The sequence below is a fragment of the Abramis brama genome (assembly GCF_963993115.1).
Source record: "Abramis brama genome assembly, chromosome: 21".
In the NCBI taxonomy this organism is placed as follows: domain Eukaryota; kingdom Metazoa; phylum Chordata; class Actinopteri; order Cypriniformes; family Leuciscidae; genus Abramis; species Abramis brama.
In genome coordinates, this window is record NC_139983.1 from 16721420 (window position 1) to 16738231 (window position 16812).

The 16812-nt window shown below is 37.2% G+C and overlaps 1 protein-coding gene across 2 annotated transcripts in view; it reads right to left on the bottom strand.

Moving 5' to 3' along the window:
• chrm3a (cholinergic receptor, muscarinic 3a) overlaps nt 1-16812 on the bottom strand; it is a 123147-nt gene that overhangs the window by 62613 nt on the left and 43722 nt on the right. The window contains exon 3 of one of the 2 annotated variants that reach the window (XM_084096746.1): nt 3786-3848. The exons of the other annotated variant lie outside the window; for it this stretch is intronic. Within the exon in view, the coding sequence (XP_083952872.1) occupies nt 3786-3814 (29 nt within the window). The 5' untranslated portion in view covers nt 3815-3848. The remainder of the gene's footprint in view (nt 1-3785; nt 3849-16812) is intronic. 2 annotated transcript variants of the gene reach the window in all.

Here is a 16812-nt window from a genome sequence, read left to right on the forward strand (position 1 = left end):
CCGCAAGCACAGTACAACGGCTGTCAGCCATATTACAGGAAAGTTAGTTAGTTTTACTGACATTTGGCCTGACAACATCTAATCTAACCGAAGATAGCCAACTGAATAAGGACAACGCGCTTTTCTCAGCATCTGACAAGTGTCACAAGCTTTCACACACATTTTATAAAATAAAAGTAGCATCAGAAAAAAAGAGAATTACGTTTGTTGTTGACTGCACACTATTCAACTTACTCAAAACGGTCTTGCAACCCACCAGTTGAGAAAGATTGAGTCTATATTTACTATGTGCATATCACTGTCTGATGTTCTGCTGAAGCTCATTCGGCACTTGCACATTTCCGCACTCGTTTGACTTGCGCCTGGCGCTGAGGTGAAGTTGGAGTGTGCGTCTGAAAAGTCACACGTTTTAAAAAACGCGATTTTTGTCAATAAAAAAAGAGACAGAAACAGCAGTTGTGAGAGGGGTGGCCAAAGGGGTGGCCAAGCTTAGACCAAGGGTGGCCACGGCCACCCCCTAGCTCCGCCACAGTGTATGTGTGTATACATGTATACACTGTATAAACTATGTCATGATAAGACTACCCCCTCAGAGTTCAGAGGATTTCAGATTTTGTGCTTGTTTTTGTTTTTTTTGTTTTTTATATAACAGCACTAGCAAACAACTTGAAATGTATGTCTAAAGCCTTTAAAGACTTTAGTGAAAGCAAGATTAAAGCCTATCTGGAATCCTTTCAGGCCTCCATTCAACACCACATTGGACATACGGTTTTCAGGGACACAATCATCGGCTCCGTTGGAGATGTTTCTCTCCGCTCTCAGAGTGCTGCACAACATGCTCTGTTTCATATGCCGTCTGGTAGGGTGCCAGAGATGAAACGCTCACAAGCCATCAGTAAAAATTACACTGGGACCCAAGCAAACACACATCTACTTTAGCCAGGCAGGCACATACTACTACCATACTTCATGATGGGTGATCCATCAATATCCAGAGCCACGGTTTAGACGTGAGCATCTGATTTATTAATATGAGTCTGAGCTAAACAGTGGGGTCATAGAAATGGCTCATAGACTTGAGATTAATAGCTTAAGAGACTGTCGAGGAGATGTAAATTACAAGACCCTAAAGGAATGATATACACATGTCACTAAGCAAATTAACTGTCATTAATCAGTCCTGTCGGACACAATCAATATGCAATGAAGAACTGAGGAAAGAATTGAATATGATGATAGCAAAGTAATTTATACTAGCTCAGATCCAGCGGTGTGATCCAGCAGAGGGGAAATCCTATACATATATATATATATATATGTAAATGTATGTCCCTGTTACACTTAATTTTCATGGTTAAATAAACATTACATAAAAGAGAGATACCAAATACAATTCTATTTTGTATTTTTACACTAACTAAAAACAAGTATAAATTTAAGTCAAGTTAGTGTTTTTACACCGTTTTCCATTTATTGCAAACTAATAGCTAAAGGCAGTAGCTATTTACTTTTTTTGTCAACTAATGTTCTGCTTTTCTTTTTAATAGTCAACTTATTTCAGCAGTCATCAAGCTTGTACACGTGACTTTTTTTTTTACGTGACAAAGTGTTGATATCTAAATGGCTGAGTTGTTTCTTTACTTTTTAATTAGTCTTCCCATTAATGGTATCATTGTCTTCATTAAGGCCGATTCGAGAACGCGCATGAAAACTAGAGGATGGATTTATCGCACAAACCAATCATATCCAATTGTAGCGCGATGGAGACATTGTCTCCTCTCACGTGATTCATTCTCAATTACCCCCCACCAAACCCACTGCACACATTAGGGGGTCTGTTAAAAGTCAATGGGCTCAGGGGAGGCAAGCCTCCTGCTGTAACTTTACCCGCGAGTGTCGCTCTTTATTTTTGTAATAACAATTATTTTCTCCTCCTCTGCTCAGAGCTCATGTTGGACTATTTCGAAGCAGTCTCAAATTACAGTGGAAGTGTGAAATTAGATGAAAAAGAAATTAAAAGCTTCATTTAGATCAGAGCTGCATCAGTAAGTAACCATTATTGCCTGGTTCAAAGCTACTAGTCTGATTCACTCAAGGTTTCAAGGAGGTATAACTGTGTAGGAACAGTTCTCCAACAAACTGACAGATTGTGGCAATCTGTATAAAGGAGAAACGGCAATGAAAAGACTTTTAAGAGACTGTTATATTACCAGGCATGATTGATTGCCAGCGCTGACTTTAGCCATTCATTCTGAATGGAAAAATTCAAACAACAAACGGGGTTACTAAGCAGCAATGCTGTGTGTCTCTACACTTGTAAGTGTTTTATAACCACGCTCTTTGCCCAGTGACATATGACCATGCCCGACATTTACTGCCATGGATTTCTAAATTACCCACAATGCTTTTTTTAGAGGACAGGCACCCAACCTACAGGTGACAGAAGATGACATTTTTCATGCTTAGTACATTAAGGGATGAATTCAATGATGTGCAAATATGTCCTCAAAAATACACATGCATCCTCAAAAATAAACACATAAGGTCATAGACATTGCTAGACCCTATTTAGTGGGGGCTGCAACCTTACCCTTCATTGCAGTTCCCTAAAAATCTGTGATTTTTGTGTTATCCTCACATTTGTCAGAAACAGCGACTGCTGTTTTACAATGCCAAGATCTGGCAGAAATCGGATTTGCTGGCTTCTACGCAAACTGTAAAATGATCGGTAACCAACTCATTATCTTTGGACAGAAATCCGAAACACAGACGTGAGTTGTTCATACAATCAAGCTACTGTACACTGATCTATTATTGTTGTATCAGCGATTTAAGATTTAGATCACATAAAACAGTTAATCATGGCTGGTCATTTTACATAATTTTACATAATTGTATTTCTTTAGCACCTTCCATGCATAAAATGCAGCTCAAAGCTCAAATTACAATTACTATAAAAAATACAGTAAATTGAATAAAATTAAAAATATTTAACTGAAAATGTAACAAAAAATGTGCTTAACATCTGCTTTTTAAAAATGTGAATGATTTTAATATGTGTATAATAATATTTTATTATTGTGTATAATAATAATAATAATAATAATATTATAACTATTATTGTAATTAAATTCAAGAAAATTACAAATAATTTACTAAAAAATTGTCTTTATCTGCTTTCATTTTTGTCGAGCTTGTCTAATTTCAATAGGAACTGGTTGATATCACAAGTTTTTCATTATAGTATGCCAAAACAACAGTATTAGAGGATTTTAAACTGTAATTGTTACATAAGTATTAATACAAATCAATGAAACAAAATATAGACCAATATGAAATTTGTTTTGATAGTGGCAACAAACGCTAGAATTTGGTCTTGGTTCCTGCAAAGCACTTGTCAGGTGTTTGGCCAGTATTTGCTTGTCAATTTCACATTTCCTGTTACGTTTCAGATTTTCAAACTTTCCACACTTTCCAAGAATGGAGATATAATGCTTTATAACGTGTCATGTCATGCCTCTAGAATGTTCTTTAAAGGTTTCCCTTCTCGTCCTATTTACATTTCACACTGACTTATGAAAGGGATCTGATTCATTTTCAAATAAATGAAAGCAAAGGCTGCAGCAGAAACTTTCTGTTTTGTTCCTTTTTAAAAGACTGATGATTGACTCTGTGCAGTATTCACTGCAGGTGTGAAGTATTTATCAGGCTGTATGACGATGGAAAGCCAAAGAGTCTGGCACACACAGAATCTCTGTGGTCCACTATAACAGACGATCACTCACTCTCTCTCTCCTCCTCTCCTCCCCAACATTAACCAGCTGTATTTTTCTTCTCCTTATTTGGCCCTTAATTGAGAGAAAAACACATACTGTAAGATGAACTCTCCAGTTCGAAGTTAGTAAGAACAAGAAACTCTTGCATGGTCAATTAGAAACACAAACAGTACAGAACACTTTGTAGGGGGGGAAAGGATTTGTCAAAGTTTGGCATCACATTTTTGAAAGGCACTCATTAGCAGGTTAACTAGATATCAACAAGCAGAATATTCCTGTACATTCCTCTTTATACTGACCATTATGCATTTTCAGTGATCAGATCATAGGTGAAATGCATATAAGACGCATTGTGATCTGATCATGATTGGATCACTAAAACCATATGGAGTTTATCTGGGATAGATTCTCACCACATTTAATAAAGTTTAAAAGAAAAATGGCATTCCGTTTTCTGCATATGTAAAGTGTAAGTGTATGGAGTTTAAGCTGCCAACAATCATAACAGTTCATGGAAGTCATTATTTAAATTAATTCTATTCACTTTGGCCTATTATTGTGATATAATGTATTTCAAAAACACTCAAATGAAATGAACTTTGGTCACTTTAAAATGTAGGTCAGATAAAGTTTTGGCAAGTTTAAGCTAAAATGTAGATAATTTACTATGAATTCAATATAGTGGCTATGCAGGACATTTACCGTTGTTCTGTGAAATTACGCATACAAAATCCATTTATTTTAATGAGGATTGGTGCAATGACGAATTTCATGGACTTCCGTTGCTGACAGAGTAGCTTTAGATGTTTATTTTGACATTGCGTTGCACATACAAAATTGCTAAATTTTGCTGAAGAATGGCAAATGTGAGCACACCTTAACCTGTGAGTTTACTTTAAAAAAATTCTGAAATGGTGAACATTCAGAATCAAAACAAATCAAATAAATTGATTAAATTATTTTATCTGTTTTCCTTCCTTACATTTCCTTAAATAAGTCATGGGCTATAATGTGATCAATTCGCTGCCATAAACTCTACAAACAAACAAACAAACAAACAAACAGTTAGCTGTGGGATTTGGGCGTCTATGTTCGCACACACATAGACTTCCTGAAGACATTGGAGATGTCAAATGCTGAACAAATGCTGACTATCACAGCACAGCTTTTGCTGATGGGAGACTTCCTCCATCTTGTGTGGGGTTATTCCTGGGTCTATAAAACCCAGACAACCAGGACTACTGTAATGACTCTGCCCTTGGAAATTACAAGCCATTCCTCAAAGTGCTGAAGGATGCACTCACAGCTAGAACGTTCTCTCCTTCTTTCACTTCTGATAAACTCTAGAGTCTGTCAACACTGCTCAGGTTAGCAAGGTTTACAGTCAGAGCTGAACAAGCAACCTGATTAAGCTGAGATAAGTGCTGAAAGTGTTTTTAAGAGAAATTATGAGCAATGTTTGTAGAAAATAACTACAGCTGAGAAGATTCAGCAAAAAATGAGCGCTGGAGAATTTGTAACGCAGATGCTGAGGGGGTGCTAGATCATTGACAGGGGGAGCTGTGCAATATATATATATATATATATATATATATATATATATGATTTTTATTAATAAACTAGTGTTTTCTGTGTCAGTGTCGGCTGCAAAGATGAAGTTGACGATCGCCAGCTCCGTAGTGAACGCGCCTATAGAGAGAACTGCACATAATGGATTACATAATCAGAGAGTAGCCTATTTCTTTTTGTTTTGAATTGTTTCATTTAAAGACATTTCAAGCTTTCTATAGATAGCCTATATTTCTCATGTCTGTTCTCATGTCTCATGTTTTCTATGACTTGCATTGCACATGAACTGGAGCGCATCTCATCATAAATTAACCGAAACTCAGCGTATGGTGCCGGCGCCTCCATGTCATGATTATATTGTCTGCTATATTTGCTTCTTACTTATTAAATACAGGCAAATGGTTGATTTTTTTAAAATTAAGATACAATTTATACAAAACGAAATTCACTTTAAAGAAAGGCTTTCTACAAAACCAAGGAACAATGTCCATGGGGGAGTGGAAGGAGGGAGGAGCCATGATGGAAACTTGGCTGACCACACCCGGGGGATGACCAACAGAGATGATGACAATGGAGATGGATCCCTGGGCGCAGATGGAGAGCTGATGGGACAAAATTATACTGTAGTCTTCAGAGGCCACCACAGAGCCGTAGCAACAATCCCCCGAGGTGGAAAAGGGTACCAGGGGGCTGAAGTGGAGCCAGAGCGACCGAGGGCTGCAGTGGAACAGCAGGGAGGGTGGAGCCAGACAGAGCTGAAGGAGTGGAGAGACGGAGCATTGTGGATGACTTGGAAGTCCGTGGCACAAAGATGGTGACGTCTGACCAAGGTGGAGCCGGAAGAACGAGGGAGCCTGGTGAAGCCGTAAGGGCCGAGGTGGAGTGATGAGATCAGCAGCTGGAGATGGAGCTAGGGGATACACTCGCCCAGGTGGAGCTGGATAACAGCAGGCCCAAGATGGATCCACACCACTGAGGGGAGGGAGAGGAAGAGGAAGAGGAAGAGGAGCCGAGGAGCAGACGGGAGACAGCGAAGACTGGGCATAGGAACTGACTGATTCAGGAAGAGGAGGCAGGAGAGGGAGGCTGGGTGGGAACACTGCAGGCACAGGCAATTCTGAGCTGGGCACGTGCTTGTTAAATCAATAACCATGGTGAAAAAAAAAAGTGGCAGGGAAATGAGAACAAAGGAAACAGGAAACCATAGGCAAACTATGAGTCCATGAAAATGAAACAGACAAGCTAAACTGAATGTGACAATGGGCCACTTTTAGGATAGGCTTTTATGTAGCACAATTTCACAAAGCTAAAGTTAGACCATTCTGTTTTTGCTTTAAATCTTGAAAATATACAATCTAATTTCAATAAAAAACAACTGCTCATGCAACATATGTGTAAAATCTTTGTTTGGATTGTGAATAAAATGTTTTGCCAGTTTGGCCTGTAACGGAGCAAATAAATAACAAATAAATTTGCTAAAACAAAGAATAAAAAAAATAAAAAAACGGAAACCGGTACTGGAATCGGCCTATTTGTTTGTAAAAAATAAATAAATAATAATAATAAAATGGAATCAGACATGAAAAATCATGATCGGTGCATCCCTTTTTGAATTTCTAACAAAGCCAAAGTCAAACTGTGGAAGCCAATAAAATACAAATTCCTCTTTACTTGTCCTGCTTTGTGCATCAAACTTTGGCATCATCAGGTGTACTTCACACAGTTCACACTGTTAGCTTATCTCAATTTTAATCAGGCACACACAGAGAGCCATAAGGCTAATCTTCTCCAACAGCTCAAATCTCATCTGCTCATAACAGTCCAAACAGACGTCCAGACTTCACACAGCAAGACATTTCATCAACTTTTAAAGAAAAGTATACCAATCAAGACACCAGGACATCTACTAACGGTCTGCCAGGAATAAAAATTAGCGCAAAAACATTTTGAAGGTGTTGAGAAGGAAAATAAATTCATTTATATTGCAAATAAATGGGTCCCTGTATGAAACCCTTAATTAGTTCTGAATGCATAAACACTTCCAGCAGGATAAAATGGACTGCAGAGAGACCTGGCTGCTGAGAGAATAAGAGTTGCCACATGTTTAAACTCAAACACTAACAACTTCATGAATGCTGAAAAGAAATTTGGGGAATTATTTTATGAACTAGGAAAACTGATATGATTTCATTATCAGAATATGAAGTATAAACCAGGAGGAAAAGATGTTGATAGGTTCTTTGAAGCTGAAAAGCCAGTCATAGTGTGCCAGACAACTGATAAAACATGAATGATGAGGTCTTAATTTCAGTTCCTTAAGGAATCAAATTATACTTTTTTTTCCCACTATGGTCCACTTGCAATGCTAGTTAAAGTTTTTTTGTGACAAAGTAATTTAGTTTTTCATAAACATGTCCAGCTTATCTCACCCCTGAAATGGCTGAAAAAAATGGTTGGAAAAAAATGGCTGAAACTTTATCAGTAGTGTTTGGATCATTAAAATGGATACGCAGAGTAGATATGAAGCCAGGAACAGCACAATGTTTGACAAACTTTCCCATATTTTACTCTTATCATTAGTGTTTAAGGATAATAATTTCTACTACTTTTTCAGTACTAAAATCCTCATGACTGGCCATTTCTAAACACTGAAAAGGTGCTAATGTTCTCAGGTTTCTTCAGAAATCCGAGGATTTTGAAAAGAGCTGTTTTGCAGTTCTGTTTTAAAAAATGGAAAGAAGTTAAGCTCTGAAAATCATGGTGTTTTAATATTAAGTGGACTCTTATCTCAAAAGTTCAATGAAATTCAATTTCTGATGATATTAGCCCTCTTTAACAACATAAGCCCTGGAGCGAAATGCAAATTCGCTTTTAAAAAAAATCCAGAAAAACCCAGGTAAATACAAGAGTTATTGCTCTTTCTGCAGCCAACGCCAGCTTAGGTCTCTATCCCTTTAAGTAGGCAATAAAGTGACTGACAGGGTATGTAAATTCAGGTGTTCCCACTGTGAAGAGATCTGGTACCCGTGGGCTTTACAGCGCTACATTAACATTCATGGACCTGGATGCCAGGGGTGTGTACCAGCTGCCTACAGACACTCACAGCCTTTTGCTCTGCCACTCAAATGCCAATCTGGGACCGGGCAGAGGTGGACATTTCATGCTGATCTGAGATCAGGAGCCCTGCCTAGATCTGATATGTGATGAGACTGTGAAGCCAACAGGGGTTCAGGCACACAGAGGGACTTCTACTAATATCACCTGTCAATCGCGCAAAAGGACAAAACATGGGTAAGTAATTAGGATGATGGCACCTTTTCCCAAGGCGATTTCACCTGAGCGTTGTGAGCAAAGTAAATGCGTAGAAAAGTCTGGTCGAGAGAGATTACAAAAGAGGAATAAAAAGGCAGAGTGAACATATTTACAGTACAAATAATGCATTATTTTGCTCCTAAGAAGAAAGAATAATGAAACTTTAAATCGTATTTGAGTCTTGCCATTGTTTTCCTTTCAAATTTTGACAAAGCCTTTTTGAAGTACATCAGAGATTGTAAACGCACTCCAGTCCACATACATGTAGGGAACATGTCCAAGTGCACAGGAGCATGACACGAGTTTGGAGGGATGCCAGAGATATTGACAGACTATACGTAGAAATAATTCAAACACCTGACAATGACTTCTCCAAAGGTGCAGTGTTGTGTTAAATTAGTTTCCAAAGGCCATTCACCAACTGATGACCTTTGACCCCCCCCAGGTTAACGAAGAATGTTCTTAGATCAGGACTGAAGGCTGACCCAATTTAGTTTTTAACGTTCTCTGCCGCCCTATAACATTGATTCAGGACTGCATGGAGATTACAATCAGACAGGTGATGACACACAGCTCTTGTCTATATGAGGTCTTCTTTGTGTTATGTTTCTGGTCAGAGGACAAAACTATCTAATCTTGGGAAACCGACAAGGTGATGAGTAGACTGGATTGGACATCTTTCTTGGGAAACGGTCTTTCTATTTTGGCTTTGTTCTTCTTATTTGTGGTATTGTACAATTCTGCTTTGGCAATCACACAAACACCTACAAATAAATCAGATCAAGGCTCTCAGAACGTATGGAATATAGTTGCTCAGTAAGTGATGTGTAAACGCTTGCTTTTATTATCTTGTGGTGTAAAATGTGCAGTGAGCAAGAAAGAAACAAAATCCTTATAAGGCTAGTTCGCCCAAAAAGGAAAATTCTGTCATATTTTACTCACCCATATGTTGTTCCAAACCAGTACAACTTTCTTAATGTAATATATACGTATAAAACATATATTACTAATTATTTACATTTCAGTTTTATTTACATTTCACTAATGTACTGATCTTGGCATCAATGAATCACACAGACTATTTAGCAAAACAGCAAAATTTCATGTTAAAATATTTGAGGATGACATAATTAATATTAAACCATAATCATTATGTAATGTCATAATCAGCACATCCAAAAGCACACACACTTCAAAACTTGTTCTGGTGCCACCGTGCCCACCACTTATTAATACAAAGTGATGCCTATAAGCGAAGAGTAAGTCCATCCCACATGCATTGCTAATTCTGGCATAGATTAGCATAGCCTGTAAAGAATTGATCAGATCACTAAAACAGGCTATACTAATTAAAGCCAGAATCATCAATTCAGATCTTCAGGATTTTTAAAGGGTTTCCCTCCAAAGGGTAGCACTGTAAATGAAAAGCATTAGTTTTCATCAGAAAGTTCCAATTTTGAACAAAAACAAAAGTTGAGTAATAGTGATGATGATGATGATGATGATACTGCATAATGACCTGTTATTGCAGAGCCATAAGACACCTTTGGGGGGCTGTTATTTACATCATATGACTTACGGTGCAATAATCTCCCATTTTAGATTGCAGCGCAGATCCACAATTCATCCCTCTAGATACTGTGCCACTACTGATACATTTTCTCAATGACTATTTTTCCAAAGACAACTGATTTTCAAAAGTCACACAGCTCTCACAAAGACGAATGTCTGACTAACCTATAATAAACATTTTTAAGTCACAGGTTGATTATGGCCATAACCAGCTCATTCCGAGCAAAGTCATCATGAGTAAAAACATAAATATGTGGGGTTCTTGGAAATTTAAGATGAATGTGAAATGATGCGTCCCCTGAAGAGGGTATTTTCATCACATTAAACATCTTCTCAGTGAATTACCCTCTTCACAATATGCAACCTCCATCTCCTGCATCCATTATTTATGCTTCCTCAAATGATGTATGAAAAACATTCATGTGACAGTTATCAACTATGAGCTACATTGTTGATAACTGTCACATATACAAATATTTTGCTTAACAATAAAGAGAAAATCCACACTATCTGGATTGTTTTATTGCCCAATTAAATGCAAATCAGCGCAAAGGCACTGCCAAAGTCAAAAAACAATTTGCATGGTGAAACTCCTCAAAGGCTACGTCTAAAGTAATCCAAAAACATTTGAAAACACATCTTTTTCTCTAGATCTTGGCCTCCCATCCCCAATGAGAGTTTTTTTGTCCTGCAAAAATGAAAAAGCTGTTTTTGCGCTGTAGTGTGAACTGAGGTATTTGAAAAATTATGATGCATGTTTAGTCATGTGTTGCATATTGTACGTACATATATATATATATATATATCTGTTATATCTGTTTATAATGGTATGTCCCTGCTAAATGTTACATTGTACAGTCCTCATATTACATTTATGCAAAGATGATAGCAATTGCTGTCCTGCGGCAAAAACATGAAACTGTGTTTTAGACCGCACAAGGAATAGCGATTGAGTGCGACCTGGATGCTCCAGTAAGTGGTTGGAAATTTGGCAAATAAAATGATCATGCTCTCTGTATCATCTCAGTGAGTTATTACATTTCACACATGTGCAGTAAGATGTAAGTGTTTTCCGACGTTTCATTGAGGACGAGAAACTTAATTTTAAAACGAAAACGCCGTTTTCAAATGTAGATGTAGCCAAAGGCTACGTTCACACTGTAAGTCCAAATCCGATTATTTGTGTATCCGATTGGAATCTGATCTAAAATTATTGACGTCCACACTGTGTATTGCAACTGTTCAGATCTGATTTGTGTGTCCATGCAGCTCTTTCGTTTTCTGGAATATCTGCATTGGTTTCTATGGAAATGAAGTTGCGTGAATACGCAAAATACAACTGCAACATGGAGGGGTTTGCAATAGAGATGTTGTCTTATTTAAATTTTACAACATGGAAATGTGTAGCCGCCGCGCTGATCTACTGCGTCTTCTGAGGCAGCGGCAGAACCGGATGCTGTCACACACATGTCTCCGTTGTATTGTCATTTTCTGCTTATCCGGCACTTTGGAAAAACACAGTCTTGTTTCGGCAGCGACTTTCAGCATGTTTCCTATAACGTCTGACGTTTGCGTTTTACTTGGCGTGAGAAAGTCACATAAACCACACGAAAGATCTGATTAGAGTGGTCAGGCTGAAACGAATTTCCAGTAATGCGATTTGAATAGGATTTCAAACCACATATGGATGTAGCTTTAAACAGATTTGGACTGACAGTCTGAATGTAGCCTAAGACGTCCAGACACACGTGGACCATCTGGATATATGCCTGGTAATAATGCTCTTCTTCATTACTTGATCATCATTTCATTAATTACTGCAGCCATGATCAATTGAAAATATCTTGAAATTTTGAAATATATTTATATTTTGAAATTCAGTACAACAATAATTGTTGCAGACAAATAGTGTTTTGCAAAGAGTTATGCAAATAACGTGCAGTCTATTTTGACTCGAATTTACATATACAGGAGATGTATTTGCGCAGAAAAGAATAATTAGCCTATGACTTACAATAATAAAATAAAAAAATAGCCTACTATATGCTATTAGAGTGCAATTGCACCTGGTTAAATTGGTTTTTGCTTGACTCTATGTCTACAGGATTACTTGAACTTAATAACGCCTTGATTAAGAAGGGAAAGAGAATGTTGATTTGGTCAGGATTAATGAAGTGAAGAGCAGTCATTATGGCAGTGAGACATTTAATGTCAGTCAGAGTTATTTGGAAGGAAAAAGTGATAATTCTTTTCCATGCTAGTTGCCATTATGGTCTTAGTTCATATTAGCATAATGCAATAATTGACTGGCTTCCACTGTGGTCTCTTCCTTTCTGTCATTAGGCTAATTACAACTAGCCCATTTCTCTATGACAACAAGATTGCGATTCGATATTGCAATATATTGCAATTTTTTTTTAACACTAGACCATCGGGAAAAGTTAAATCATACACTTATACAGACTGTACATGATGTATAAGATGAGTCATATTTACAAAAACAAATCATCACATCTTTCTGACTTTTATTTCAAGAAGCATCATACAATACTACATTCTCTTGAATAAATGATTCAAAACCAAATACATTTTTTAACAGTCACTTGTCGTCACTTAGTGGCGAAACAATGTAATCGATAAATGCGTTATTTTAAGCACCAAGTTTCTATTCTAGTGTTCAAATTTGAACTTTAAACTTTTATCCAAGTACTTCTATGATAATTTTAACTATTGCATCACAGAAATAATGATACTATTCGGTTAAAAAGACTGTTTGTGAAGCTGTTTCATGACAACTCTCTCCGGGTCAGCGGCAGCGCCAACATAGCTTTGAATGTAGCGATATGATTTTGTCAAAGTTTAATAAACAAGAAGGGTGGCTGGCCACACACTGATCCACTCAAGACTGAAAGTCTACGAAAACATATTTTATTTTTTAAATTGCATCGTGCAAAAAAGTGCAAAGTGCATGTGGGTTAAAAACAGAATAGACACCAGCAAGCAAACGTTTCAGCACATTGCTATCTTCAGCGCTCATTTAGCAAACAACATTCACCCTTTTAAGCAAGTCAGCAATTGAGGACAATCAGCTGAATGCAATTATCTCAGAACCTCAATTGTCACAAGTAGAATTCCAAGCAAGTTCCATCTTGCACACATATAGCAGAATGTTTCAGATATACAGCTTCCAAGGATAATACAGCATTACAGACACATTTAAAAAAAAAAAAAAAAAAAAAAACCTTTTTTACAAAAAACAAGAAAATTCAAGTTCTTCATTCATACCCTCAGGAAATAAAGATTTAAGTTCAAAGATCCAAAAAGCCTCCCTTTGCAATAATTTTCTATCTCTATCTCCACCTCTCCTGTGAGGTTTTTTGTCTCTTCCAGGAGCTCTAACTTGAGGGACAAGCTTGTCCATGCTGACACCTACATCTCTTCTCCAACTACTCTTGTCGATGCCCAGGGTAATTTTCCATGTCACAATTGCTCTTCTTGTACTAAGTATGTCAAATGTAAATCATTTACACATCCTCGTACACTAAAAACGTATAAGATTAGACAACTGATTACTTGTAAGAGTACATATGTTATCTACATTATCATTTGTCCATGTTCACAACTATATGTTGGCAAAACTACACGTGCATTACGCACAAGAATGATTGAACATACAAGTGCCATTAGAAGACAGGATGATACATCTGCAATTTCTCGCCATTTTAAGTCTGCTAACCACTCTCTGTCTGACATGAAGTTCCTGGGCATCGAGAAGATTCTACCTCACAGGAGAGGTGGAGATAGAGATAGAAAATTATTGCAAAGGGAGGCTTTTTGGATCTTTGAACTTAAATCTTTATTTCCTGAGGGTATGAATGAAGAACTTGAATTTTCTTGTTTTTTGTAAAAATGGTTGTTTTTTTTGTTTTTGTTTTATGTGTCTGTAATGCTGTATTATCCTTGGAAGCTGTATATCTGAAACATTCTGCTATATGTGTGCAAGATGGAACTTGCTTGGAATTCTACTTTTCAATTGAGACAATTGAGGTTCTGAGATAATTGCATTCAGCTGATTGTCCTCAATTGCTGACTTGCTTAAAAGGGTGAATGTTGTTTGCTAAATGAGCACTGAAGATAGCAATGTGCTGAAACGTTTGCTTGCTGGTGTCTATTCTGTTTTTAACCCACATGCACTTTGCACTTTTTTGCACGATGCAATTTAAAAAATAAAATATGTTTTCGTAGACTTTCAGGTCTTGAGTGGATCAGTGTGCGGCCAGCCACCCTTCTTGTTTATTCTATATGCCATTGGCTCTACGCACCTGTAGTACAAGGACTTTTTTTTCCGTTTGGAGCGCTACATATTTTTTCTAGTCAAAGTTTAATAGACAGACGAATTGAAAGATTGCGTGGGTGTTTGAATCGAGATCACAGTCTTTTAAAGATGAATCGTGCAGCTCTATTGTCGTATCTCTCTCTCAGCATATGAGTAGCGCGAGGGCTTTTCAGTGCTTTCAGTCTCACGTCTCTTCCACGCGTCCACTTGGGATATTACGTCACTCAACACTCATATATAACGACACATTTCATCCTCTGTTGGAACGAAAGTGGCTAACTTCTGTAAACCTCATCTACAAGCAAGGACAAAAATAAAGCAATTGAATTTGAATTAATATCGATTCTGAAATAAAAAAATTGATTTTAGACTTGTAAAAAGAAAAATCGCGATAGCTAGGTGTATCGTTTTTTCTCCCAGCACTACTCATTACAGACCAGTTGTACTAAAGCCAAACCCAGGTTGAAAAATAAAGCACAATACAACGTGATTGAATTCCAGGGGGGAGAAAGCATCTGTTCATGATTGGCTGTGGTGGGGAAGACCATTTAGGAACTAATTTCATATGAAACTGAAATGAGAGAATGAGTCATTCAGCACAGAATTATCGACGAAAATGAAAGAAAAAAAAATTGCCACCCAGGGTAAGATTTACTCGCATTTATTCAGATTACTACTTCAAGATAAGAAATAATGAGTGATTATGTAATCTACATTAGATGATTAGTGATTACGAATTTACCAGCTCACTGCACCATATTACCAAGAAAAGAAAGAAACACCAAAGTTTTTCAATTCAGTGTTGGATCCTGTCTATGTGCCATCATCTCTTGCCCTTCTGTCCTCTTGTATACATTACGAGAAACTCCATCTTTCTCTAAACTGATGGAGGACATGGATCGAGTACGTTTTTCTCAGTGAACCTCAGTCATATTTGCACAGAGTAAAGGCATTTCATTCTCAAGCAGTGACCTGAAACGGTCTCTTTCAGCAGTTGTAACTATCACTGTCTCAGTTGTCAAGAATATGATAGTTTCTGCTATTAATATTATATTACAAGGACAGGGATCCTTCGTCTGTCAGATGGCACCGATGCAGGGTTTGCATTATAAGAGCTGAAGGCAGTTACACATAAAAAAATACAAAGAATGTGTATACATACGCAATTACATACTTTTTATGGCTAAAAAGGGCAGCAACATAATAATGAATGATATAAATTACATTCTAAAATATATACCAATATAAAACATTGGTTATAATAATATTTCACAATATGTATTTTTGTTCAAATAAATGCAGCCTTAGTGAGCACAAGAGACTTCTTTCAAAATCAATTAAAAAATCTTGCCGACCCAAACATTTCAACAGTATGATCTGACAAATTAAAGACCCTGTTAAATCCTCATAGAAAATGCATGCATTTAAGAGAAAAAAAAAACTTTTGTGACAATGCCATGGCTTTGAGGTCATCTACATGCTAATGTACTCCCAAAAGTAAGAAAATAAATATAAAAACAAAATACATATTTAAAATTGACAGTGTTTCTCTTCCTGGAAAAATTGACACAAAAACATTTTTATGATTGACTCTTTATACAAACTTTTGTACAATCAAATATTCTCTGAAATAAAAACTTCCCTAAATTATAAATAAAACCTTATAATTGTAACAGCACTCATTCTTTTTATTTAAATGTACTTATCACATTTCCTTTGCCAGTAGGTTATGAAGGAAGTGGCTTTGTTGGGTTGTGACATTTGTTTGCACCAATTTATTGTTTCGAGAAGAAACCCCATCTTATGGGGTCTTTAAAGTCACTGTATCTGAAATGCAGTTTGATGTGAAGCAGGAGAATTGACAAGCGTGGGTCAATGCAACGATCCACATCAGCTCAACTGACCGGTTCCTTTACCCCAAGAATGAAATGAACCAACTGATGCCGGATGAACTCTTCGATCCATTTCAACTAACTCTAACTGCAGCGTCCGCTCAAGAAATGTCACATAAATCTCAATTGTCTGTGATCTGTGAAATCCTGCTATCTCACATCTGAGATGATCTAAAGGGCAAGCATCTAGGGGGAGATTCGGTCTTCTGTCAAAGATTTTATGACGCAGTTCACACACACAATCTTCTCACCTGCACTACAACACCTGCCAAAGTGTGTGCACAATGCTGGTCCAGACAAACTGAGAGAGTGAATAGAGAAAAGAGGATATGAAAAGAGAGAGAGAGACACATGG